Source organism: Drosophila busckii, chromosome 3R, assembly GCF_011750605.1.
Source record: "Drosophila busckii strain San Diego stock center, stock number 13000-0081.31 chromosome 3R, ASM1175060v1, whole genome shotgun sequence".
Lineage (NCBI taxonomy): Eukaryota > Metazoa > Arthropoda > Insecta > Diptera > Drosophilidae > Drosophila > Drosophila busckii.
Window position 1 is genome coordinate 8023267 of NC_046607.1, and position 24432 is coordinate 8047698.

Below are 24432 nucleotides of genomic sequence, written 5' to 3' on the forward strand. Positions count from 1 at the left end.
AATTGCAGAGGGAGCATTTATAGAGGAGAAGACTGTACAAATAAATGTTGAAAGGGTTCGCAGTTGGGGGTTTATACAAGGTGAACAAGGTAGAGCGTAGTAAGTTGTTTTAACTTAGCATGTTAAACTGACTTAACTAGAATTTAATTTAATTTAAATAATTAAAGTTATGATGAGCAAATGTGTTTAGGATGCATCGATTTTGAACACAAAAAATGGTACCGCATAGTCAATTCTAAGATGTTTTCATCATGAAACCATAGTTTTAGTATTTTAGTTGAAAATTATGGAATAATCCGATCCCGACTTTCAAAATTCCATCGAATCAAAGGATCAAATGTGCTTAAGGACTCATTTTCATCCATGTAAATGATCAATATTATGACTATGAGATACCATTTTTCATTTCTTTTGGTCTCATAAAAATCGATGGCACCCTATTGTTTATAAACTCGGCTTAAGTTGTACAATATTCATTTAAATCTATATGTAGCTCACTAAGTGACAAAACGAGTAACGCAACGTAACGAATGAACGAGCGAACGCAATGTAACGAGTGGTGATAACGAGAACGTGAACGCAATGAGAACGTTTCATGGTAAGAGAGAGAGTTTGCTGTGGTTAAAGAAAAGACGTCGGAGAGGGCAGACGAACGAAAACATTTTACCTGGTTACCACAAAAGAAAAAGGACAACGAAATGTTGAAAACGTATAAAGTTGGTTTGTTTTGTTTGTTACCAACACTGCTCGGCTTTAGATTTGCTTCTCGTTGTTGGCATACAGTCGAGCCAAGGCAGCTGCAGAGGTGGAGGCAGTGACTTCGACTGCTGCTACTGCTGCTGCTGCTGCTGATGATGATGAGTTCAACTGTTGATTGCGCACTAGGCGCCCTGATGGAACAGAGTCTGTTGCATTAGTCCAAGTGCGAGCGGAGACAAACTGCTCGAAAGCAGCCAAGCTTTTGGCCTTGGTGGGTGAAATGACAGCAGATGAACGAGATGCTGATGCTGATGCCGATGCTGATGGGGATGATGAAGTTGATGATGAGGAGGCGTCGGCGGCGGCGCGGGAAGCTAACGTACCTTGTTGCAATTCACCTAAACGCGAGTGGCGGTACTCATAAGTCAAGAGCCTATAACTAACATAATTAAACGAATTTATAGGGCACAAACGAGCCTAGCGAGTGGAAAAACCCAACGTTGCGTATAGCCTGAAGTGGGAAGGGAGCAGCAGCTGCTGACAATGGCAACGGGCAACTTACTTCTGTCGATGTTGCGCTGCAGATGCGCGGCCACGCGATGACGCGCATCGTTGAACTCCAGATGCAAGCCCAGACGCAGCAGCGAAGGATTCTTCTCCACTAAATTGGTGATCTCCATTTCAATCTTATTGCCCAGCACCGCAGATCGCTAGAGACACACAAATCCATTTAAGCTCAACTTCTAGTTTTACATTTTCTGGGGCACTTACCTGATTGGAGGCTCTGAACTCCTCGATGGTGTGACACTTGAGCAGGGCTTGTACCAGCCTGACAATAACGGGCGGACTGATAAAGTTGGTTTCAACATTTAATACTCTCAGGGTTTTGCTTTTCTCAATCGCTTCGGCGAGCAGGAGAGCTGTCTTATCGGTCAGGCCGACATTCGTCAGCGATAGAACTTCCAAATGTTCATTCTGAGGCAGTGCCGCAATGAGTTGTTCGAGCTTCTCATCCGATATATTCTATAAGCAACAAGAGAACGTATAAATTAAATGCAAATTAAATTGCATTTGCTTTTGCGCTCACTTTAATGTTATTCAGATTCAAGTCGATCAGTTTGTTGTCGTCGTCCTTGACGCGCTTAATCGACTCCTCGACATCTGTATTGTTGGGCGGGTCCATGGGGTACAGCTTCTGCTGTGTGGACTTTGTAATGCCGTCCCAGCCCATGCCAACGGGTTGGCCTTTGTTGAGCAGCGATGCGTGGTATTGATCCTGGTTCATCATCGAATGGAAGCCCAAAATGGCAGCCAAGTCAATGATCTCCTCCTGTGTGGCATCGTTCAAGGCATGCTCGTACTCCTCGCCCATATCAATGGCAATTTGTTCCTCCACCTCAATGTCACGCGCATCACGTGGCGGTGGCACCCACTTCTTGCCACGCACTGTGCCCGCAACAAAAGGCTCAAACTCTGGCTGATCTGGCGTCTCAATGGCCTGCTTGTTAATGTGCTCAATGAGCTGTTTGCGATTCAGCGGCCCGGTGGCATCCTTGGTGCATTCATAGCTGCAGCGCTGATTCGGTGGCAGAAAGTTGTCCTACAATAAAGAAAAATAAAGTCAATTAAATGCAAAGAGTTTGCAGTTAGTGTCACTTACATCGGGATCAACTTCTTTGGCGAGTATGGTTATCTCTTCGGGCGAGAGCTGCGCCAATAAGCTCTCCACATCCACATCATCGTACTCGCTCAAATCCTTGCCATATAACTTGGCCGGCGTAGTAAGCGTAGTTGTCTTTGTGGTGGACGAAGTCTGCAAACAAATAAAAAAAAAGCGAAATTTAATTAGTTTTGATTGCCTGGCGAAATTTCATTTGTTGCTTCACATTGTTGTGTTGCAGCTTCAGCGTAATGGGCGGCGCTGGTGCACGACGCTTAACCTTTGGCACCGGCCGCAGCTTGATCGTTTGAAACTCGGCCACTGGCACAAAGCTTTCCATAGTGCGCGCGCTTACGACACTTGGCGAGAATCAATAAACAACTATAATAGCAATAACAATAACAATAAGCAAGCAAACAAAGGCAATATGCAAAAGCCAATTATGCGACTGTGTGGCGCGTGTAAATAACTATGAAGAGCTTGCGAGCTGAGCTTGTTGCGACTGGGGCTGGGGCTCGACAGCGACTGACACACAACTGGCAACAAATTAAGCTGCACGAGAGAGTCGAAACCAAAACAACAATCGTGCAACGCGCCTCTGACTTTGTGGTTAGTTGCAAGCGGCGGCAACTACGCAACTTGCCACTTTGGCAGTCAGTCAGCGAGTCACTGAGTCAAAGTTTCAGAGCTCGCATTGCTGTTGTTGTTGTGGTGGTTGTTGCTGCTGCTGTTGCTGTTGCTGGCGTAATCGACAATGTAAATTAGGCGCATATATTAAAGCGTCTAACTGGCAACCAAGTGTGGCAAGCGTGCGACTACGCTGTCTGCACTTAAATGACTTCGCTGCTCCCTTCTCGAAGCGAAGCAAAGCATTGAGCCTGAAATCGAAGCCGTAAAGAACTCGAGACAGCAACCATAAATAAGCAAAAGTAAAACATGCAAAGCAGAAGAGCCACAACGATTGATTTGGGGAAACAAAAAGATTTCGTTGGGAAATTAAAATGCAAGCTGGACTTGAGAGTTCATGCTGTGCTGCTCTCAGTTGTTAATAATTTACATAAAATAATTGTGCTGAGTTCTGAATTCTCGCTAAGCGTGACCCAAACAAATAAACAAAACCAAACGAAGCGAGTGCGCTCAGACATTAACAACAAAAGGTTCCAGAAGTTAACTAAATGCAACCAGGTGGGTAAAGACAAAAGTCAAATCAGAAGTTGGTTAGCTGGCTGGCTAAACTGGTTTGCAGGAAGCCAAGACTAACCACATAAACCACTTCGCGTACTTCACTTCACTTCACTATGGCAGCAACTTTAGTGTTTGCCATTTAAGTGAAACTGGTTTTAAACTGTGGATAGAGACACGGCGGTGCAAAAGGTACAGCAAACACTTACAATTCTACCAAAACACACACAAGTTGGCTTAGAAAAGCTGCTCAAAAGACATGGCCAAGTTTGGCATTAACTTTTCGCAGCGCATCTACAAGATACAGCTAAAATACTGTCAATTGACCCACTTTACAAAGCGAATGGCCGCGCACCGCTTGTTATTATGTCAGCTCACTGAAGTACTCTCTTCATCTTCAGCATCATATGTGTTGACATTTCAATTGAGAGCAGCTTTGGATTAATTGAAGCCAACGGTTGCCACAATGACAAAGCGCAAAAGCCACAAAAAAAAAAAAACAAAATTCAATGCTGGCTTACAATTTCAAGCTTAAATTAAGACGCGCTGTAAATTCAGCAAGCAAAGTAATTGCAAAAAATAATTGAGTTCATAGCACGCCCGAGATACATTTGATTTCGAGATAGAGAATCTTGCTAACTGCAAAGTGTGAGAATAAAAACCACAAAATAATAAATGCAGCTCTGCTGCTAACAACTTCAACTTGTTATACACTTGCAGTTAGATATGTATCTGACAGATACAATTGGCATTACAGTTGTCAACGCGTAAATTCGTGTCTGTGCGTTGGCCACAGCGTAAAAATTCACTTCGATGCGCTTAACTCAACTCGTAGTCGAGACTCCCGTCGAGTGCTTTCGATTGGGCTCATTAATTGCAACGGCGATTGCAACGGTAGCAGCAGCTTAAACAGGTATGGGTGTATGTATGGGTGTGTCTATGTCTGTGTGTGTTTGTGTTTTTGACTCGATAATGTGCCAAATAACTTAAGCTAGTTGTACACTTTACAAAAACCAATATAAGCAACTAATGTAAATTGTTTGTATTAGAAAAAATTCGTTTAAATTGATTAGATAAATCTGTTTTGAGTTTGAAACATAAATTATCAGTATTATTAGTTAAGATATACGACTAATATTTTTTCAGAATTGTCTCGCAGAAATAAGTTCCAAATGCTTTTAATTTCTATTTCCCAAGCCTTAAGTTTTTAATGCATTTGTTGTCAATTTATTTGCATGGAATGAAAGTTAAAGTGAAAATAAAGAGTTGCTTGTATATAAATTTTGGATTAATATATTAGCTTATTAATATATTATTAATATATTTGAAAGCAAGCTGACGTAACTCGAACTAAAATAAATTTGAATAAGAATAAATAAAATAAATAAATAAATTCAGTTGGATCTTAATCAGCTGAATGAATTCATATTAAAAATTCAAATTTTACGCAAGGAATTAGCTTAGCAACAAAATAATTCGTTATAATTCAGTTTACTTCAAGTGTAATTGAAAAAAAAAATGCATTAATCAATCTATAGATTCAAGATAAATTCCATTTCCATGCTTATTTTTCAATGCTCACTGTGTATTAAAAATATGTGACTTTAAAAAGAAGTAAAATTGCAATTGAGTTAATCTATTAATGAATTGACTTAATAGCATTTTTATTGCTGTGCAAACTAACAAATTTCAGATACGCTTAAAATATTGTTTGCAATTTTCTTTTACTTAGACGCAGCGCAACAGCCAGATACCCTCTTTGGCCTTGCACTGAGAGAAAGTGTATAGAAGCGCAATCAATTGATTTGTTTTTATTACTATATTTTGGACTAGCTGGCACATAATTCAGTTGAGCCGACCTGGTCAGTGTCCAGTGGATTGTGTGGTCTTGGCAAGTGGGTCAAGTTGCAGCTTGGGCGGCTTTGAGGCGTTGCAAACTGCAGCAAGCTCGATCACGTATTTCAAGCGGAAAAACTGTGGAAAAACTCAAATGCACCGCCTACCGTTTAACAGTTTAGTTCGGAAAGTTGGTCAGCAGCTGTTGACGCTAATGACTAATGGCTGGAAATGTGCGAGCGCCGCTCAATTATGGCCAGATGGGAAGTGAGTGCGCTAAGTGAGGATGCGCTGCTACCAGGAAATAATAACACTTGAGGAAATCACGACACGACAGAGGAAATTTCATAAGCCAGCGACCAGCGCATATTTTTCTTTATGCGTAGGAAAATTCGTTTAGTTTTTATGACCAGCTCGAAAACCAAAGCCACCAGCTGCTAATTAACGAACGCACAGTGGTGCGCAGGTAGAACAAAAACCGCATGAAAATATTTACAGCTGAGGTTAAGCAAGCATTTGTTTCATTTTTAATAAAAGTCTTGAAGTGTCTTGGAGCAAATTTATCATTTCTACTCAGAATTAAATTAAATGAGTTCATTGATTAGAAAATGTGTTGCATGAGATTAAGTGAAACAGACATAAACAATTTAAAAACACATGTGTTTTTTTCTATAGTCCGCTCAGCTAAGATTTCCAAGTTTAAGTCTAAGCGAGCAGCTGTGTATAATATTAAATATAAGCGCATTGTAAGCACTGACAAATGCAGTTGGCAGTGGCAATGGCAGTTAAGGAATTTGATTTATTTGATTTTCAATTGCAGCAAATTGTGGCAAGCATTTGCCACTGCCAAAGCCACAGTCAGCCACAGCAGTATTGTCACCACGAACAAATCGCATATTCAGTGAACAGCAATATGCTTTTATGGCGCAATCTTTTATGCAATTTGCATGGCAGCAATAAACCTCAGAGCTCCCAGCTCGGCACGCTTCGCTTCAATGCTGCGGCAAGCTGACAGAGCTTCTAACACAGTGATAAAAAAAAACAAGTGGGCGCTTTAAAGTTGGGCGCAAGCGACTTTTGTATACACTTTAGTATCGGTCGAGAGCTTGACAAAGCTGTGTAATTTATTTCAGATTGTTTAGTGGTCGTAAACTGTTTTTCTTTATTTGTGACAGAAGGAGGAGGAATAAAATGTATCAAAAATATAAACAACTCGCTTCGGAAACAGTAGAAATTGAATTCCAAATTTGGTTGCTCTAGTTTTTATAGTTTCCGAGTTCTTGTTGCTCACACAGACGCACGGATATGGTTATAGCAACTTAGTTTGTCTTGCTTTCGGGGCACTGCCTGTTACACACAATGGCACAACTTCATGTTACCCTTTTCCCCTTTATTATAAAAAGTGTATAAAAAAACAAGTATGGAATCTCTCTGCTGCTGCTCTAGGGTTTCGTCGCTAGAAAGTTGAGAAACCCAGCCAATGGTCATGCTGGGCCAGTTGCAAACCCGAGACGACGATAGTTCCGTTTCAGTGCATTTGGTTTTTCGCCTGATTGAGCACGCACCAAAAGAAAAGTCCGGCATTAGCATTGACATTGCAGCAAAGTGGCAAATTAACAACAACAATAGCTAAAGCTAATGGCATTATAAACACTTGTGTTTGGCTCTTTACTTTCTCGCTGGAACATTTACACAGCTGCTGCCGCTGTTTATAAAATAAAAAGAGTGAAATTGAGTTAACCATACTTGGAGTCTGTCTCGATTTGCTCGAAATGAGAAACGTGCAGCGCATTTCTTTTACATTTTCAGTCGCATCATCAATAAAATGTCAAATAAACATCAGCGCCCCAGCCGCCCACACTCGACACTCGAGTGGGCGTGGCGCTTTGTCATGTGTTTGCAAAATTTATGTAGTTTACATTTGAATAGCTTTTGTCACGCGCGCGCCGCTCAAACCGCTTGAAATACAAAAAAATTTACAAATTGGCGCCAAGGAATGTTTTTTATTTCTATTTTGCGCACTTCCCTGCCGCGTCAAAAAAAAAAAAACACATAAAACAAAAGGCATTGGCTCCCATCGTCATAATAGTTTGGGAAAAGTGAAAGTTTGTCTTTCGTAGGCTTTAATGCGATGCAAATGAAACTAAAGTTTATGTTAATTTGTAATTGGCTGCTCAGCTGCGTTGCTTGCACTACGCACAACGCTCTTTGTCTACGAAATATAAACATGCCACAGGCCGCAGCAACGGATATATGGCCGATAATTAAGCAGCATGTTTATACTACATCAAAAATTGTTTAAACATTGACTAAAAACCAGAGACGTGTCATTTATGACGAGAGAGAGAGAGAGAGAGAGTTCATTGAACTCTCAGATAGAACTGGGGGTGGGGGTTGCAATTAATTTAGTTGCTGTTGTGGCAAGTTCTTTGGACATGCTACATGCCACACACGACACACGACACGACACAGTTGCTGTGCAACGTTTGGGTTGCCACAATTAGTGGCAAGCAGTGAGATGAGAGCACTCGTTGGCCAGGCCATGTTGTAATCGACCATGCAACATAAATCGCGTGCGTTTTGCGGTTTTTGTGGACGTGGCACAGTTGCTAAACTTGCAAACAGTTGCACTCAGTCAGTCAGTGTGGCAATTAATTGCACATACTGTGACAATAAGCTTTGCATAATTACAATAATTAAATTGCTAGCAAGCATTTTCTAAATTACAATCGTCATAGTAAATATTACAAAAGAGAATATAATTCCATATGTTATAGTCTTGCGTAATACATTTAAGATTTATGTTGCTTTATAATCTTTGTTATAACTGAAATTGATAACGATTAATTTAGATTTAAAATTGACTTCACAAAGTGTTAGAAATTTTGAGTTCTTTGATTAAAATTAATTGAATATAATTGAGGCAACAAGTGTCATTTGATTTGTCACCGAAATACGAGAAACTTAAGTCTGAAATCTCTCAAAGACACCAAGAAAGCTCTAGGCATATTTTATTATTTTGAATATTTAGTTATTGCTTTCATTATCTTTGTTATAACTGAAGCTGATAACGATTAATTTAGTTTTAATTTAGCCTTTTGACTTTACAAATTCTTCGATTAAAATAAACAATTGTATAGCAGCGACAGAAATCTCAAGTGATTCAAGTCTGAAATCTGTCAAATGAAAGCGAAGAAAGCAACTAGACATATTTTATTAATTTAAATAATATATTTTTATTGTTATTATTATTGCTACCATTCAATAAATAAACATCTTAAGATACACAAACAGGTTCGAAGCTGATTTTGGAATAGATACAATTAACTTTCAAGCAGAATATTCCAGAGATTGGGTTATATAAAAACCAGTCTTAGTATGCATTTTTGTATGATTTTAAACACCATACATGACTATATAAATTTATGTATATTGCTACTTGAACTTTTAACAATGCTACGCAGGTGAAAACTTTCCCATGCCGTTGCAAGCTTCACACAGGACCACGTCGCTGGTAATTACATGAAAGCCATACACAAAAATTATGTAAAAAGATTAAATTTGTAAGATATATTGGCCTACCCCCCCCCCAGCCCCCACCGAATGCAGAGCAGTGTCTGGTTGGGGGTCGGGTCTGACTGCCTGGGAATAAAAACGCCGCTTTATGTGGCAGATTTCATGGCAGCAGATAAAAAATGGTTGTGGTAATAAATGAAAATTATGCAAAGTTTGAGCGAATGATGAAGTAATGCGCGCCTCCCCCCAAACCAAACCAAATACGCTTAACGGAGCGTATTATAAGGCTCGGTACTCCCTTTCTACATGAGTGAGTGGAAATTTATGAAAATAAGCGCAACAAAGCTAAAGCCAGCCTAAGAAATTTTACAAGTAATCATAAAAAAAAGAAGAGCCACACCAGATGCCGTCTATAGAAGTGTCTAAGCGCTTCAGGGTTTTAGCCAAAGAGGCTTGGCCAATGTTGTTAACAGCGAAATTTAAGTGGCCAACACAACTTGTGTGTGTGTGTGTGCTGCAAACTGAAAACTTTGTCTTAAGACTTTGTGAGGCGAGAAGAGACTTAAACTTGTCACCACATTAACAACAAATTTTTCTACCAGCCAACTCTTTAAACTTTCCTCGCCCAGGCTGCTGGGTTTGTTTTCAATTAAGTTGGGCTTGATCGTCGTCGTGCTAAGTGCCTAAGCATACAAACTAGACAAGTTTTTGCTAATTAAACGAATGCTGGATGCTGGGTGTGTGTAGCAAGAGAAACTTTATTCAGAGAATGATAAATGTTGCTCTAAACTTGATAAATGTTAGTCTAACAATAAGCTAAGCCCTTTGGCCAATGTCTTTGTTGTTAAACATTTTACATTCAAGCGTTGGAAAATTTCAATTTGTTATCTTTTGATAGCTTACAGCTTTTTTTTTATGTAAATAATACGCATTGTACTAGCATTTTATAACTGTATTTGTCGGTTAGTTTGACCTTCAGACATATTATGATCCGACCTTTAGTTTATGATTCAGCTTTGTTATTTTTATACAACAACTGTTTGCTCTATCAATCTCGTTGTAAGCACCAAGTATCATTATTTTTGTTTTTCGACAATTTTTTGAGTGCACGACGTCAATTAAATGCCGGAAGTGAACAATTTTTCTGTGGGCCGCTTGTTGTTTTTGTCGCTTCTCTATTTGTATATTGGTTTTTTTTTTTAATGCGACTGCTGCCCCTATTTAAAAGAGCTTTTCATGTTGCTTGTTGTGCTCATCAAAGTGAATGGTAATGGCAACAGCAAAGTAAAGGCGATTAATTAACTTACTCAGCGCACAAGAAGACACTTAATGCGCTTTGACGCCCCCAGGGCGTGGGCAAAGGGTTTAATTGAAGGGGGGTGCCTTAAGCAAGGGCTAAGTCAAACTAATTGACACAGATTTTAGCACAACTAATATGAGAAAACAGCAGTAAACACGCGTCACACTAATATATGTATGATGATTAATTTTGATCGTTTGTTGTTATCAGCGCCACAGCTGTTGGCTTACATAAAATGCAAATGTGTGTTTTATTACAAAAATATGCATTCGCAGCTTAATAAAGCCAAATGCTAAACAAAGCAAAAAGAAAGTGCCTGCCTTTCTGATGATATAATACAATGGCGTAGACTCATTTTTATAGCCGGCACGGAAATCAATAATTAACTAGGCATAGGGATAAACTTCAACAGCAACAAATTAAAGCGATGACGAACGCCAAGCAACAAAACCTGTAGCGAGGGAGAGAGCGGCGCACTCAAGCACTGAGAGAGCACAAACTCCAGAACAAATATGCTAAGCAAACGAACACACTGACGTAATCGTTTGGCCCCGCTCTCTTTCTTTCTCACACACACGCACGCACACACACCACCTTTTAATTGTGTGAAGGGGTAAAAGGGGACACGGCTTCAATTTGTTGTTGTCGAAATATTAAATGAAATCATTCAAGGATAACTGCAAGCATCAATAATAAAATCATTTCATTTATTGCAGCAACAACAACAAAATAAAAAAAAAACGCCTGACCCAGCAACAAACATTACTAACCTCCATGTTTGTCTCTCTTACAGCTGTGAAGGTCTCTGGCTTTTTATAAATACTGCTCGCCGCACAATATGTTGTAAATTATTTTGTTTTTACAGCACTTTATAACTTTTTTCTTTTATATTTGGGCGTGACAAGCAAACGAACTTCGAATCCGGCCTACAAACAAAAGGTTGTTTTTTTCACTCTTTTTTTAACTGAACACTGACAAACACACGCAGCGATTAAATTTTAATTCGTTTTAAGTTAACAATACGCAGACCAGCGCAATTGTTTAAAGTCGATTTGTTACTGTTACTGACAGCGCTAACTTTTTTTAAGGTGTAAAATGTTTATGTACACAGATACAATTTTATCTCTTTGTGTTAGTAGGGTTGTTGACAGCACACACAAAATTATCGATATATCGATACATGATTTTGAACAAAATGTTAGAGTTATGTTAAATTAAATCTCGACTTTATTTTTAATGCTTGTATAATTTTTTAGCAAAAGCATTTAGTGATAATTTTAGTAAAACGTATTTAAAAGTTGAAGTGCAGATTATTTTATGATTAATGAAGGTTTAACGATGATCTACAAGTGCCGCTTAAGTAAAGAGAGCTACGACCGACCGGCCGCCACAAGTTTGAGAGCGACTAAGCAGTCAAACGCGCTCAGGTTTGAGAGCAACTGGAAATTTGAACGCAGCCGTCAAGTGGCTTACTTCAAAAACTGCAATAAATTATGATTTTATAAGGCCTATTTTACGACCACTTAGCAAAGGTACATACAACATACGCATGTTTTATCGTTTCAAATACACTCATGGCTAATAAATTAAAAAGTTGCTTGGGCAATATATAATAGCAAATTAGTTTTCATCTCAGAGCAGTTTTAAACAGTTTTGACATTACATTTAATTAATTTGGGCGGCAAAATGTATTACAAAGTTGGCCCCAGAGTCGTGCCCAATGCATATTTCTAGAGGCCAGACAAACAAACAGACATACAAAATAGAATACAAGATGTCATAAAAATGCCATTGTCAGTAGTTGAGGCAAAAGTCTTTTTGGCATTGTTGCCATTGTTACCGTAGCTAAACATTTTTTGTTGATTGTTATTGTAGCTGACTTTTGTTGTTGCTGTTGTTGTTGCAAGCAAATCGACAAAGACACGCAAAGGCAAAGGGAAAACTCATTTCACTTGTGTTGCGAAGATAAATGTGAAGCGCTTAAAAAAGCAATTACCGCATAAATTGCGCTCAGCTCGCAGCTCAGAGCCTACAACTACAAATAGGCGGCAAAGGCAGCCAAAGACTGATGCCAAGTGTTGCCTGGCGTATAAAACTTGCTACAAAAGACGGCACATTACGATATGTAGAGGAGCACATCCTGGCCATAAGGCGCGCGCGAGAGCTCAGCAAACAAATGCGTCAAGCACGCGAAAACATGCAAAATGCATTGTAAAAAATTCAAACAGCAACTTGCTACCACTCCCACTCCATCTGCTGGGCCAGGCTTAATTGAAAAATCAATAGTGTGAGGGGAAGTGGGAGTGGAGCACAGTGGGCTCACACTAACTGCACGTAAATCAAGTTAAAAATCACAGCAATCAAAGCACCTGAAGCGCAATAAAAACTCATTAAAAACGCGCTTCAGCACAACGAGCGACAGAGAGCGACAGCGACAGCGATTGGCGACAGGACAGGACAAGTGGCATGCCAATTTGTAGGCCAGGTGCGCGCCAGCGACCACTGACGCCAATTGGCAGCCAAAGCCAATTGAGTAGATCACATCGATTTCTCATTAAATTAAAGTGTACCGGGGCGAAGTGGGCGGCTAAGTCCTTCAGCTAATGCTGATGATATTTCAAGCGACGCTCGAAAATCACTTAAACAAAAATTTAATTGACTTGGCGACGGCTGGCAGCAGCCAGTAGTGGCAGCAACAAAAAAGGAAACGTGCACGCAACACGAAACGGAAGAAGGCAGCTTGACTGACTGCTGCTGTTGCTGTTGCTGCTGCTGCCGCGACAGCAACGATTGCTTCAACTGTCTGTGCTGTGAGCAATTTGTTGCTGTGTCGAGCGGAAATTTCTTCAACTTCCTGATTTAAATAATAACAAACTGTGTCCTGGCACTTGCTCTAAATTCCACTTGTCACACCAACTGACGTGCCAGCAGCGTAACAGCAGCAGCAACAAGAGCCAACTTACTATTGACGCGCTGCTAGCAACCACAAGCCGGTCGGTCAGAGAGCTATTGCTGCTGCGGTTATAGCAGAATGTCAATATTTTAAGTTAAGTAGTATGTAGATTTGCCTGATGATGTGACAAGCCAACAGTAGAGCTGCGTATTTGTGTATTTAGATACAACACACACGCTTTGCAACAATTTCCGCATGCAGAGCCGACGCAGTGCAACAACGAGCAGAGCCGAAGCAACAGAAGCAGCAGCAACAGCGGCGGCGGCAACTGTAACGGCAACAGCAACATCCTGCCAGCCAGCCAGGACTATAAGTTGGCAGTTTAGTAAACGCACGAGCTGAGTCGCGGCAGCAACGTCAAAGCGAACGCAACGGCCATAGCGAGAAAATATTACGCATACGCCACAAGTGCCGCCGATAAAAGCGTAAAATTCGCTTAACGCTGTTAAGTTTCTGTTTTTGCGGCAAACGAGCTCGTTAGTGAAATTCTTTGGAAATTCTTGTAGCTGTACATAAAAGTGCGTGACAATAAAATATTTGTACAGCAAAGGCAACAAACGGTGGAACGCAACAGACAGACAGCAACAGCAACAGCGGCAGCGGCAGTTGGCCATGTGGCAGCAACAACAACCACAACAACAACAGCAACAACGTACAACGGTGCGTATGAATGAAAGCTGGCACATCATGAATGAATTGCGAGTAGCGTGTGGCACTGATTTATGTTGAGCATGTGGCATTGTTGCTTTAATTATATACATATATATATATTTATGTGTGTGTGTGTGTTGTCATCAATGTTTGCTCTGCGTGTCTATTAAGCAAATAAGACACGCAACAGACACTGCTTAAAGTGCAAAGCCTTTGGCTTATGCTAAACTTTAGCGCCGCTGGAGATTTAACACTTGATTGACTTTTGCCAATGCGCACAGCAAGTGGCCAGCAGGCCAGCTAGCCAGCAAGTTCTAAAACTTTGGCAACTTTCATTTGCATTTGAGCGCGTGCAAAATTAATGTGCCAAAGTGGCTGCGAAACTAAACGTTGGAGCAATTTGTTAACTTGAGGCTACAAGCCAAGGCTTTAAGCTTTAAGCGCAGCAGCAGCAGCCGCAGCAGCCAGCAGCTGTGTGAATCCTTTTGCTAAATATATGCGAGTGTGTGTGTGTGTGTCTATTGGCGTGTATATTATGGCTGTCAAAGCCTGGGCTTTGACGTCTAATTTATGAATGATGCAGGGCCCAAGCCGCAGTCTCGCTTGGCTTAAGTTCTTTTTGTTATTTGTGCTTTTTGTTTACTCTTTGGCAAGTTTATGTCTTGTGTCTGTGTGTGTGTGTGTGTGTGTGTGTGCACAAATAGTTTACATAATTTGCTGGTTGCTGCCACAGCTGCCATTTTATTTTTATCCATTTGCAATTTTAACGCCTGCAAGGAATTTGGTTTTTTGTTGTTGCGCCCAAAAACTTTTTTAATGAGTTTTTGTAAGCATTTCTTTGGCTCTACAATTTTCTATTTTATTTTAGCCCTAACTCTTGCTCGCTCGCTCGCTTGGCTCAGAATGTGCTGCAACTGCAGCTGGCGCGATAAGCATTTAATTGAAAGCTGCTCAGCCGAGCCCATGATTGAATTTCTATACAAGTCAGCGACGCAACTAGAGAGATTTGCAACCGCAATTTGCCTGACCGTCATTTGATAGTGCCCCACACACACACACATACACATGTGAAGCATGAGGCAGCATGTGTGCATAGTCGAGAGTCCTTTTGCGCTGTTGCGCTCAAATAAATTTCAATGCATATGCCCGTTGACTTTTTATAAATGCACTGATGCGTCTGACTCAGTCTCTTGGCCGTTTAACCCTCAAACTGTTGGGGAAACGCGTGTTTAATTGAAATTCCACATGTTGCAGCAATTAAAGCTGGGCTTGAAGCGCATTTAATTACATTTTTCGAGCCCTACAATGGCGTCAAGAGCAAAACACTCAATGCCATTGGCAATTCACCCCTCCATTTATAGCTGATAATGCATGCAGTTCAACACTGCGCACGCTTTTCATAGAAATACATTAAATATAGCATAAAAAAGTGTTGAACAATAGCAGCAGGCAATGTGCATTTTGATTTATTTATGTGCATAGCAATTAAGTGCACCCTTTTTTGTTTCGAATTTCGTTTGTTTGTTTCGCTTTCATGCCAACGGATTCAATTGCAAATGTATGTGCGCTCTGTTTTTTTTGCTGCCACGCCCCATTTGTATATTGAGCAACATGAGACCCAATTATGCAGCACATGTGCCTGCCTGCCTGCCTGCCTTGCCTTGTTGCAACTTGAGACAGTTGAGACAGTTAACGTGGCGTATACGCTATGCGCAGCATGTGCAACTTGCTATAGCTGTAAAAGTTTAAGCTATGCTCAACGATTTTATGTCACAGCGCCTTATTTGTTACACACACATATATGTATATATATATATACTGTACTTGCAGCTGTGACTTACATGCTAATCTAACAGATAACTTCTATATTTGCAGCTGCTGTCGTCGTCGTTCTGGGCACGCACCAGACGCAGCACACCAATGAGGCAATGAGCAGCCAAAGACCACAACAAACCCAAGCAGCAACTGAAGCAACAACAACAACAGCAACAACATGCACTCTTCTATGCAAGGCCTGGCCGCTTGGTTAAGTGCCACGTAGCTTGCCACAAGCAGGCCAAACAGCCACAGAGCCAGCTTAGCTCCGCAGTCAAGAGTTATAACCACAGAGCGCGTCGGAGCGACAGTACGAGAGATAGCGATAGCGATAGCGAGAGAGATAGAGACAGCGACAGCTTAGGGCGAGCACGTCATGTTGCGAGATATATTTCTATATTTAGTTCTAATCGTTTTATTTTGCTTTATTTTCATGGCGCAGTTAATCGTCAACGTTTACGCATTCCAACGTCAGCCAAGCGCCGCTCAGCGTGCCGAACGCAATGAAATTATATTTGTCTAGAGTCGTCGCCCCCTCAGCCTCCCCCTCAGCACTCGCACTCACACTCACACTCGAGACGCCTTTGCACAAGTCAAGCATCAAGCATGGGCTGTCATTTAATGAGCGCGCAAGTCTTAAAGCTGAAAATCAAAGCTTGCACACAGCCAGACCGCGACTCTAGGGAGTGAGCTGCTGCTGCTGCTGTTGGCGAGATAAATAAGTAGCGCTAAGAACTGAAGAAGAACTGATAAAAACTAGGTTGCTCGCTAATTAGTAACGGTAGTCTTGGGAGTGCTGTCACGAATGCACAATACACTTGTGCACAATGAAACTTTTCGCCAAACAATAAACCCAGAGCCCAGCCACACGGTTAAGCCACGTCGAACACAAACAGCGACAAAAAGCGAACCATGTGAAACTTGAACCAACACACACACTCACACAAATTATTGTTTATACGCATTTTTCAGTTATAATTAAGTCAATTGTGTTGCACGCTTTTTGTGGCCAGTTAAAGGTAGCCGACATGCTGTTAATAAAATTGTATGCATGTATTTAATTATTTATAATGAAAGTTGAGCTGCTGCTGCTGGAGCCAAAAAATATTTTTTCATTGCCTACTTTTAAGCGCGCAATGAGCCAGCACAAATGCCAAGTGCTTGGGCGTGGGCGTTGAGCCGCGCCCAATGGCTTAAGTTTGCATTAACTTTAGTGCAGCGTGCACTATAATTTAACAATTTTTATTTTTTATATATTTTTCTTTTTGTAGCCGCACACAGTTTATTGTTTCCTTTTCGACCGCTGGCAGTTGCTGCCTTGAGCACTTGAGCGCCATATACACACTTGACCCCATTTTTTGAGTGTGTGTGTGTGAGTGTAGACTGCGTCGAACATTGAGACTCTACAATAGGCTGGTGCCTTGGGCTGCCTACAAAGCATTTAAATTGACACGGCCCAAACAGCCAGCAAAGGGATTTTCAAGCAAACAACAAAAAGTAGCAAAAACGCAAAAAAAAAAACACTTCAAAGTGCTCAAAACATTTTCATAATGCGTTTGTGTGTGTGTGTGTGTGTCTAATTGATTTTCTCTAGCTGTTTGTGTTTTCAAATGGAAAATGCAAGTTTCAAAGCCAACTACGCACATTTAGACAAATATTTATTTAATTTTCGCAAAAGTTGTGCAATGTTATTTTTGCATAAATTTCAATTGCATTGTATTTATGGCCAGAGCTAAATGCGTTTTTGGCATTTCACAAACAAACGGTTTTCATTTTATTATTCGTATCTTAGCTAGGGCCGTTGTCATATCTTAAAGACATAAAATGTAATCAAATTAAACTGAACTAAATTAAAATAAAAATCAAATTATTTATGCATGCTATGGCGCATTCAAATGCATACTTTCGAACAATAATAGTATTAGCTAACAATTATTATATATACTGTATATCAAAATCTATGTTTTAGTGCTAAGCAAACAACAAAAACTCTATTTAAAGTTTTGTGTGAGTACAAAGGAAAATGCAATGAAATTTTATTGTATGTGTAGTTAGCGCTGAGCAATTAACAAACCAAAATATATATAAACGAATTCTTATCGAACAACATATAGTTACAATAAAAGTTCAACAATTACAATATAAACATTAGCATTTTGTGTTGCACTTAATTTGTCTATGAGGTGAGTATGCTGCTTAAAATCGAACTAAACTCAAACTGGTAACAGTTTTTAAGTGTTCTATTTACTCACCGACAGTGAGAAGCTTAAATCTAACCCCTAGCCCTTTGACTAGCAGCAACTTTTCACTTTCAGCTCAGAGGTAAAGTCGCTTGGGATCTACTGCATGCAGCTTTGTAAAACTTTTATGCAAATCGAATTGTTTTAGCAACATAAGAGTTGTAATTTAATTTAAATCTACTATGCAAGCTCTCCCCTACATGTATATTATAAAAGTCTAAGTATTATTATGATTATTAATGTTTAAACTTCTTGATTAGTTAACAAATTTAGATCAGACTGTGCAGATTGATTGAAATTCCGCTGATATAAAAGCCAAATATGTAAACTTCTAAACCAATATAACGTTTTACTTCAAATTAGTCTTAAAATACGCACAAGACTTTAATTTGGCGATAAGAGTTAGGACATAAGAAGTTTTCATTGGTTGAACTAGGAATAATATGCACTTGAATGTCATAAAGCTCGACTCAGATATATGAGCAAATAAGTAAAGGGCTATTAATTATTAGCCAGTGTACTGATTTGCATAAAATTAGTATTCAAAGACGCACAAGAACTAAGAGGTAACTTCATTTGATAAACCAAAAGGTGCTCAAGAGCCTCACTGCTAAGCAGAGTGTTAATATTAAATAAACAAATCAACTGATTAGCATACAAGCAAATCTGTTTGTTTTGCCAACTAATTGGAACTATGAAACATTGTTATTCAATATCAAAAATAACATTCATACATTGTGTATTTTAAATAACGTGAAATTTGATTACATTTTGATTGTTGTTCTCTCTCTTGTTTTGCTGTTGCGATTGGTTGTGCTTAGTAATTAAATATGCAGTTAACATCAAAATAGTAAACCAAATAAATATTACAGTAATCCCAACTCTTTATAAATCTTTAATAATGTTTCAGTGCTGAGCAGCTTATGTAGTTACTTTACCATATGCTCAACCGCTTTTCAAACATTTGTAGCATTAACTGTTTGGTTTTTTTTTATTTGGTAACACCCAAAGTGTTAAATGCTTTACAAGGTCTTCTTTGCAATCAAAATAAAAACAAACAGTTTTCCATTTAGCAGCCAAGTGCAAAGGCAACCTTAAATTTGGCACAACTGTGAAAAGCAGAAAGAAAAACTGGCTGCTATAGTCGAACGCCTTTATGTCAGGCCCAGAACTCGAAGCTCAGTTGCCCGTTGCCCGTTGCATTAAAAACATATTTTGGCAAGTGGCCAAATGCATTGCAAACTTACTTGCAACAAGCGAATGCGCCACCCTTGCCACCCCACTTGCACTGCTTTTAACATGGCAAGCTGTAAAAAATTACAACGACAACAGTCAACAGCAGCAATAATAAAACGTATATCTTGCTGATTGCATTAAGATGAACTGTAGCTGGAGCAATGTAAATAAACAATACCAAATTTGGTAAACAACAAAAAAATGCTTTGCTTTGTGTACAGCTGAAATGTACAAACTAATTTTCAATATATAATTTATATTTATTGCTGTGCGACATTTTGCTGTTCACTTTGATCTACGACAGGCGGACGCGCAAGTTCTATGCCAAAGTCGTTGTGTCCTTGTTTTGCACAACAAAAAGCAGATCTAAACTAATTAGTCACAAATTAATGAGCCAGAGAGCGGGCGGCAGCAAAAACAACAACAACAACAACAACAAGAGTGGACAGCTGATGAAAATGTGAAAAGGCTTGATGTGCAAATGTGCAAATATGACAAACATTTTGGCAGCTTGGACAGCGGCAACAACAAGAGCAAGAGCAACAATGCACAAGGCTGTCAACGCTAACAAACTCATCTAGGGGCTAGCACGAGTGCAGGCCATATAGCCATATATAGTAAGTATACACTCACAGCTGCAAAATAAACAAAAAGAATTTTTAGTCATTTTGCTTTTTGTTTATTTTCAATTGTAGGCCAAAATGCTCTTCAGTTGCTGCTCTCTCTTAAATGCTGTCGACTCCAGAGCAGAGTGTGCTCGCAGTTGTTGTTAGTAGTGCGCACTAATACCAACACAGTCAGGCTATGTGATTGTATAAGTGGGGAACACACGGCGTATGCGCAATACGCTTTGGCAAACTGCCAACGCGCTATACTTGGAGATCAACGGAAAAACTTGCTGATTTTTTGCCAGAAATTATTTATAACTGCTTGTTCATACACAACACACACACACACACACGCACGCACACATGTATGTGTGTGTATATATATGTGTATTGTATTTGATTTTCAAGCTATTAGTTCGCTGCTGTTCACTCACAAAGAGCAAATTATGTGGGAAAATTATGTTTCTCAAGCAAAAATTCAATTACTTACAATTCAATGCGTTGTGGCTAGCATACGAGTACTATATACAATCAACAATTATCACAGCTTACCTATAACAAAAGAGAAAAAGAGATGCATATATTAGATTAGAATATCATTTGTTATATTGACAAAGAGCTTTTCAGATTTATGTGTGTACAAAGAAATGCCAAAAATTTATATTTATTATATACGAAAATAAGCAATTTTTGTATTTTTCATTGTAAATATTGGCATTTGAATCATCAATGTTAGAGCTGGAAGTGATTGACCTTGGCGCTAATAATTACATTAGCTATATTTGCTTAATTTCCTAAAATTTAACTGAATAACAGAATGAAATCTATTTTCATTTTTAATTCGTGAATTTCATAATATTTTTATGTTTATATATTTAACGACTGTATAAATAATAATTAACTGTATATATCTAAGCCAAAATGTTGTCGTTTGCAATGAAATAAAAATATATTTATGCAATAATTTATTCATTATCTAAACGATGTATATGTATAAAAGTTTTATAATCATTGACAGGCTTAACGCTGATTTAACAGTTTTGCCATTTGGCGCTGCTGTTTACATTTAATTTTTATAAAATATGCTTTAGAAAACAAAACAAACTGCACATCAATTAGCCTTTTGCTGAAGTTACCAGCCAGCCAGGCAGCCACTTGGCCAGCTTGCCAGTTAATTGAGCAAAATGAGTGAGGCAACCAACGAGGCACGTAAAACATTTTATGCCAGTCAGGCAGCAATAAAACCATTGTTGGGGTTTAAACTCGGCACAACAAAATATAAAATAAAATACTTAATTAATACACCACCTATGTGTTGAAAGCTTTAACCCGCAGTAAAGTAGCAGACGCGTAATTTTTAATTAAAAGATAAATTTGCAAACGTTGCAGGTGCGAGACTCAAAGCATATGAAATATAATAAAACTGGGAATAAAATTAACAAAAACGCAGCTAAAGTTAACATTTTTAGCTTTAGCAGAGGGAAATAACAACAACAATTTTTGAAATGAAATAAAAAAATAATAAAAGTAGCAGGTGAAATAGCAAAAAGTGAAAGAGACGTAAGAAAAAAATGGGGCGCCGGAGCGGAAACTTTGCTTGGCTGCCACTGCCGACAGTGAGAACGCCTTTTGTAGCACACTCACAGCCACACACACATATACAACTTGATTGCTGCTATGAAAATCCAGTCAACGTCGTAGCAAGCAGCAGTCAGCAGTCAACAGAGCCATGTGGCTGGGACTAGAGTTCCAAAAATGCCGTTGGGCAAATGGCAAGCGTGCTGGGTTAACAACTGAGAGAGGCAGGCAACAATAAAAAGGCAGTAATGATACACACACACATACATACATACATACTGTATGTATGTGTGTTGACGCTTAAATATAATGCATGTGTAGCTCTTTGCCATATTAAGTGAAATGAAATCCTGTTAAACGAAACAATGAAGCTATTAAAAATAATATTGCTGTGTACGTGTGTGTTTGCGTCTGTGTGAGTGCTTGGCTTAGCAGGTGTGTTTATGGCTTAGAGTGCGCGTCTGTCTATCAACTGGTAAACCTCATAATATCATTTAATAAATACTTTACAGCTTGATTGATTACCAGCCAGCTACGCCAGGTGAATCAAGTCAGAGCCTAAGTAGTTGTTGCTGTTGCTGTTGCTGCTGCAGCTGCTAGTCCAGAGTAATTTATGCGCCGCAGTCAACAATGCTCTCTGGCAATACAGATTGAGTCCCATGTGGCTGTATATAATCAATGTGGTAACCCGCCCATTTGTGCACTTATGCTTATCCTTTAGCCACCAACGAAGCTTCTGTTGGCAAACCCAAGCCCAACTAACAGTGAAAACTCACTGACCTGGAAACTCTTGCTGTGTTGCCCCTTCGAGCTGCTTTAAGTCCAAGCAGCTTCTATGCTATTCCATGCCTGCACAACTTGATTAATGTTCTTTTCTATATTTAGTTACATTTAAAGTTAATCAGCTGCAAATGCCGCGCTTAATTAGCAGCAATCTACAAAAGTTTGTGTCTCTTTTACTCAAAGCACATAAAAACATTAATATATATGCTATATATTTATATATGTATGTGCTTCATATATATTTAGCAGTTGACTGCCAAGGCGAAAAATTCTTTTGTAATTTTGTTTGCTTTGGCAAATCGCAGACGTCGCGCTCTCGACATTTTCTTCTGACGATGTCCGACGTTCCATTTGGCAACTTTCAATCCCATTCATTTGTCAGCTTCAGAATGTTGAGTGAAGTGGGCGTACGCTGGTCATGCGACCAAAAGTTTATATTCTAAATGCCATCTATATGGCAGAAACACATACAAATAGAAAACATATGCATGTATATTCATGTACGTTCCCTCCAGTTCCGCTCACTAGTAAGCAACTAGTAACATTACTAACTAATTGCCGCTTAGCAGCTTTGCTTACCCAACCAGCTACCGCTCATTGGTGAACATTTTCATTACAAAGCACTAGTTTATTCACCAACATTTGCATGCTTTTTTTCTCAGATTCGCGTGCTTAAGCAAAATGGTATAGCATTAAGTAAGCTTTAATTCTACTATATCTAGCGTTGGTGAAAATTTTGCATTATTTTTGCATTAGAAAACACAAATAAATTTAGCAGAACTCGAATGCCTTGTTTATTATTCTATTTTAATATAATAATCTGCCATTCGAATGCTTAAAAAAATTGTCATTTTGCAAATATCTAGTGTTGGTGAAATCACTTCATGCTTTTTACTGATGTCATTATCAACATAATTAATGTGAAAAGTATTAAAAGGAGCCTAATGCCTAAACGAATCTGCGTTGGTGAATATACAGTACGATTTTCACCAATAAAATCACCAACAATTGCTAAGAGCGGTATTGAAGAGAGCCTGCAACTTTAATGCTTAAACGAATCTGCGAAATTCACCAATACTTAGCGTTGTTGAATTCGCTGTATGCTTTCCCCAATAAAATCACCAACGATTGATATCAGCCGTATTGAAGGTAGCCCGCAACTTTAATGCTTAAGCGATTCTGCGTTGCATTACCTAAGCGAAATTCACCAATACATAGCGTTGGTGAATTCACTGTATGCTTTTCACCAACGATTTGCTTCCAGCCTGTACTGAAGGGCAATGCAAGCTGCTTTCTCACCTTGGTGGAGCGCGTTTTGCGCCATTCTGAAGTTTTCTTTGTTGTTTCTGTGGTCTCTTCCTCTTCGTCAATGACTTCATTGTCATTGTCATTGGCGGCGGCAGCGGCAGCGGCAGAGTCTGCCATATTGTAGCCTGTTTATATATGTGTGTGTGTGTGTGTGTTTATTTTAGTCCTGAGTGTCGCTTTACTTGAACGTTGATACTTATGTTTATAACTTTATTTCATGGCTCTGGGGGGAGTTTTCACTTTTTCACAGCAAGATATTTGCAATAATCACCAGAGCAGTTTATACATTTCTCTATCACTTTGCTGTGCACTGGAAAACGCATTTCAAATGCTGTATTAATATACACACACACGCACACATATGCATACTAAATATAAATTATAGCGTGCGCTTATTCTTAAATAATTTATTAGTGCAGCTGCCTTGAATTATTTAATTATATATGCAAATAATTTTTTGCAAATGCTACACGATTAAAAACAAAATGTTTATTTTTAGCACAGGTGAAAACATAAACACGCAGCAAATTAATTAAACATAACAAAAATAAATAGGCGGCTATTCATATGAATGAATCGAGTGCATAAATACACTGTAAATAAATAATTGTCGTTTGTACTTCAAACAAAAACCGCAAGCTTAATTTTTAATATGCCATAAAGTTGTCTTTAATTTGTCTCAAAATCAAATTGCTTGGCTGTCAAGCATGAAAAATGGAAAACGGAAAATGGAAAATGGAGAGATGCGTGTGTGTGTGTGTGCTTGAATAGCAAAACTTTTAATTTCTCTAAATAAATTGAAACCGTATCAAAGTAACAACTGACCGCACAGTGGGTGGGCAGACAGCCACGTCCTTAAGGACCGGACATTGCGGTTGCTTGCAAAAACCATTACCATATACCATATACCATATACCATATGCTTCAACTAGCATTTGATATGGGCTGCCAGCTCTAAAACTTTTATATACAACTGTTGCAGCTTCTGTCAGTTGTGCAGCTTTTAGTTTTTTTGAATAAAATGCAATTTGTGTGTTTTATAAATTTTTTTTGTTAACATTTACAAT

General features: G+C 39.1%; 2 protein-coding genes across 15 annotated transcripts in view; one reads left to right on the plus strand and one right to left on the minus strand.

The window, feature by feature from the left end:
* LOC108602279 (tropomodulin) overlaps positions 1-24432 on the minus strand; it is a 41765-nt gene that overhangs the window by 3626 nt on the left and 13707 nt on the right. For 7 of the 13 annotated variants that reach the window (XM_017990347.1, XM_017990339.2, XM_017990338.2 and 4 more), the window contains exons 2-5: positions 2360-2512; positions 1787-2299; positions 1471-1722; positions 1262-1409 (exon numbers count right to left, since the gene is read on the minus strand). In XM_017990347.1, coding sequence (XP_017845836.1) covers positions 1262-1409; positions 1471-1722; positions 1787-2299; positions 2360-2512 — 1066 coding nt within the window. Of the gene's footprint in view, positions 1-198; positions 1098-1261; positions 1410-1470; positions 1723-1786; positions 2300-2359; positions 2513-2585; positions 2715-10963; positions 11222-23356; positions 23676-24432 lie in introns of those variants that run through there. The other 6 variants (XM_017990341.1, XM_017990340.2, XM_017990343.1 and 3 more) reach the window with 6 other exon arrangements.
* Positions 13502-16507, plus strand: LOC108602289. 2 transcript variants are annotated; one of them, XM_017990370.1, is made up of 2 exons: positions 13502-13622; positions 15673-16507. In XM_017990370.1, the coding sequence occupies exon 2, from the start codon at positions 15989-15991 to the stop codon at positions 16133-16135; it is 147 nt and encodes a 48-aa protein (XP_017845859.1). In that variant the 5' UTR covers positions 13502-13622; positions 15673-15988; the 3' UTR covers positions 16136-16507. The 2 variants fall into 2 exon arrangements, with proteins under 2 accessions (XP_017845859.1, XP_017845858.1); XM_017990369.1 differs by lacking the exon at positions 13502-13622 and adding an exon at positions 13767-13806.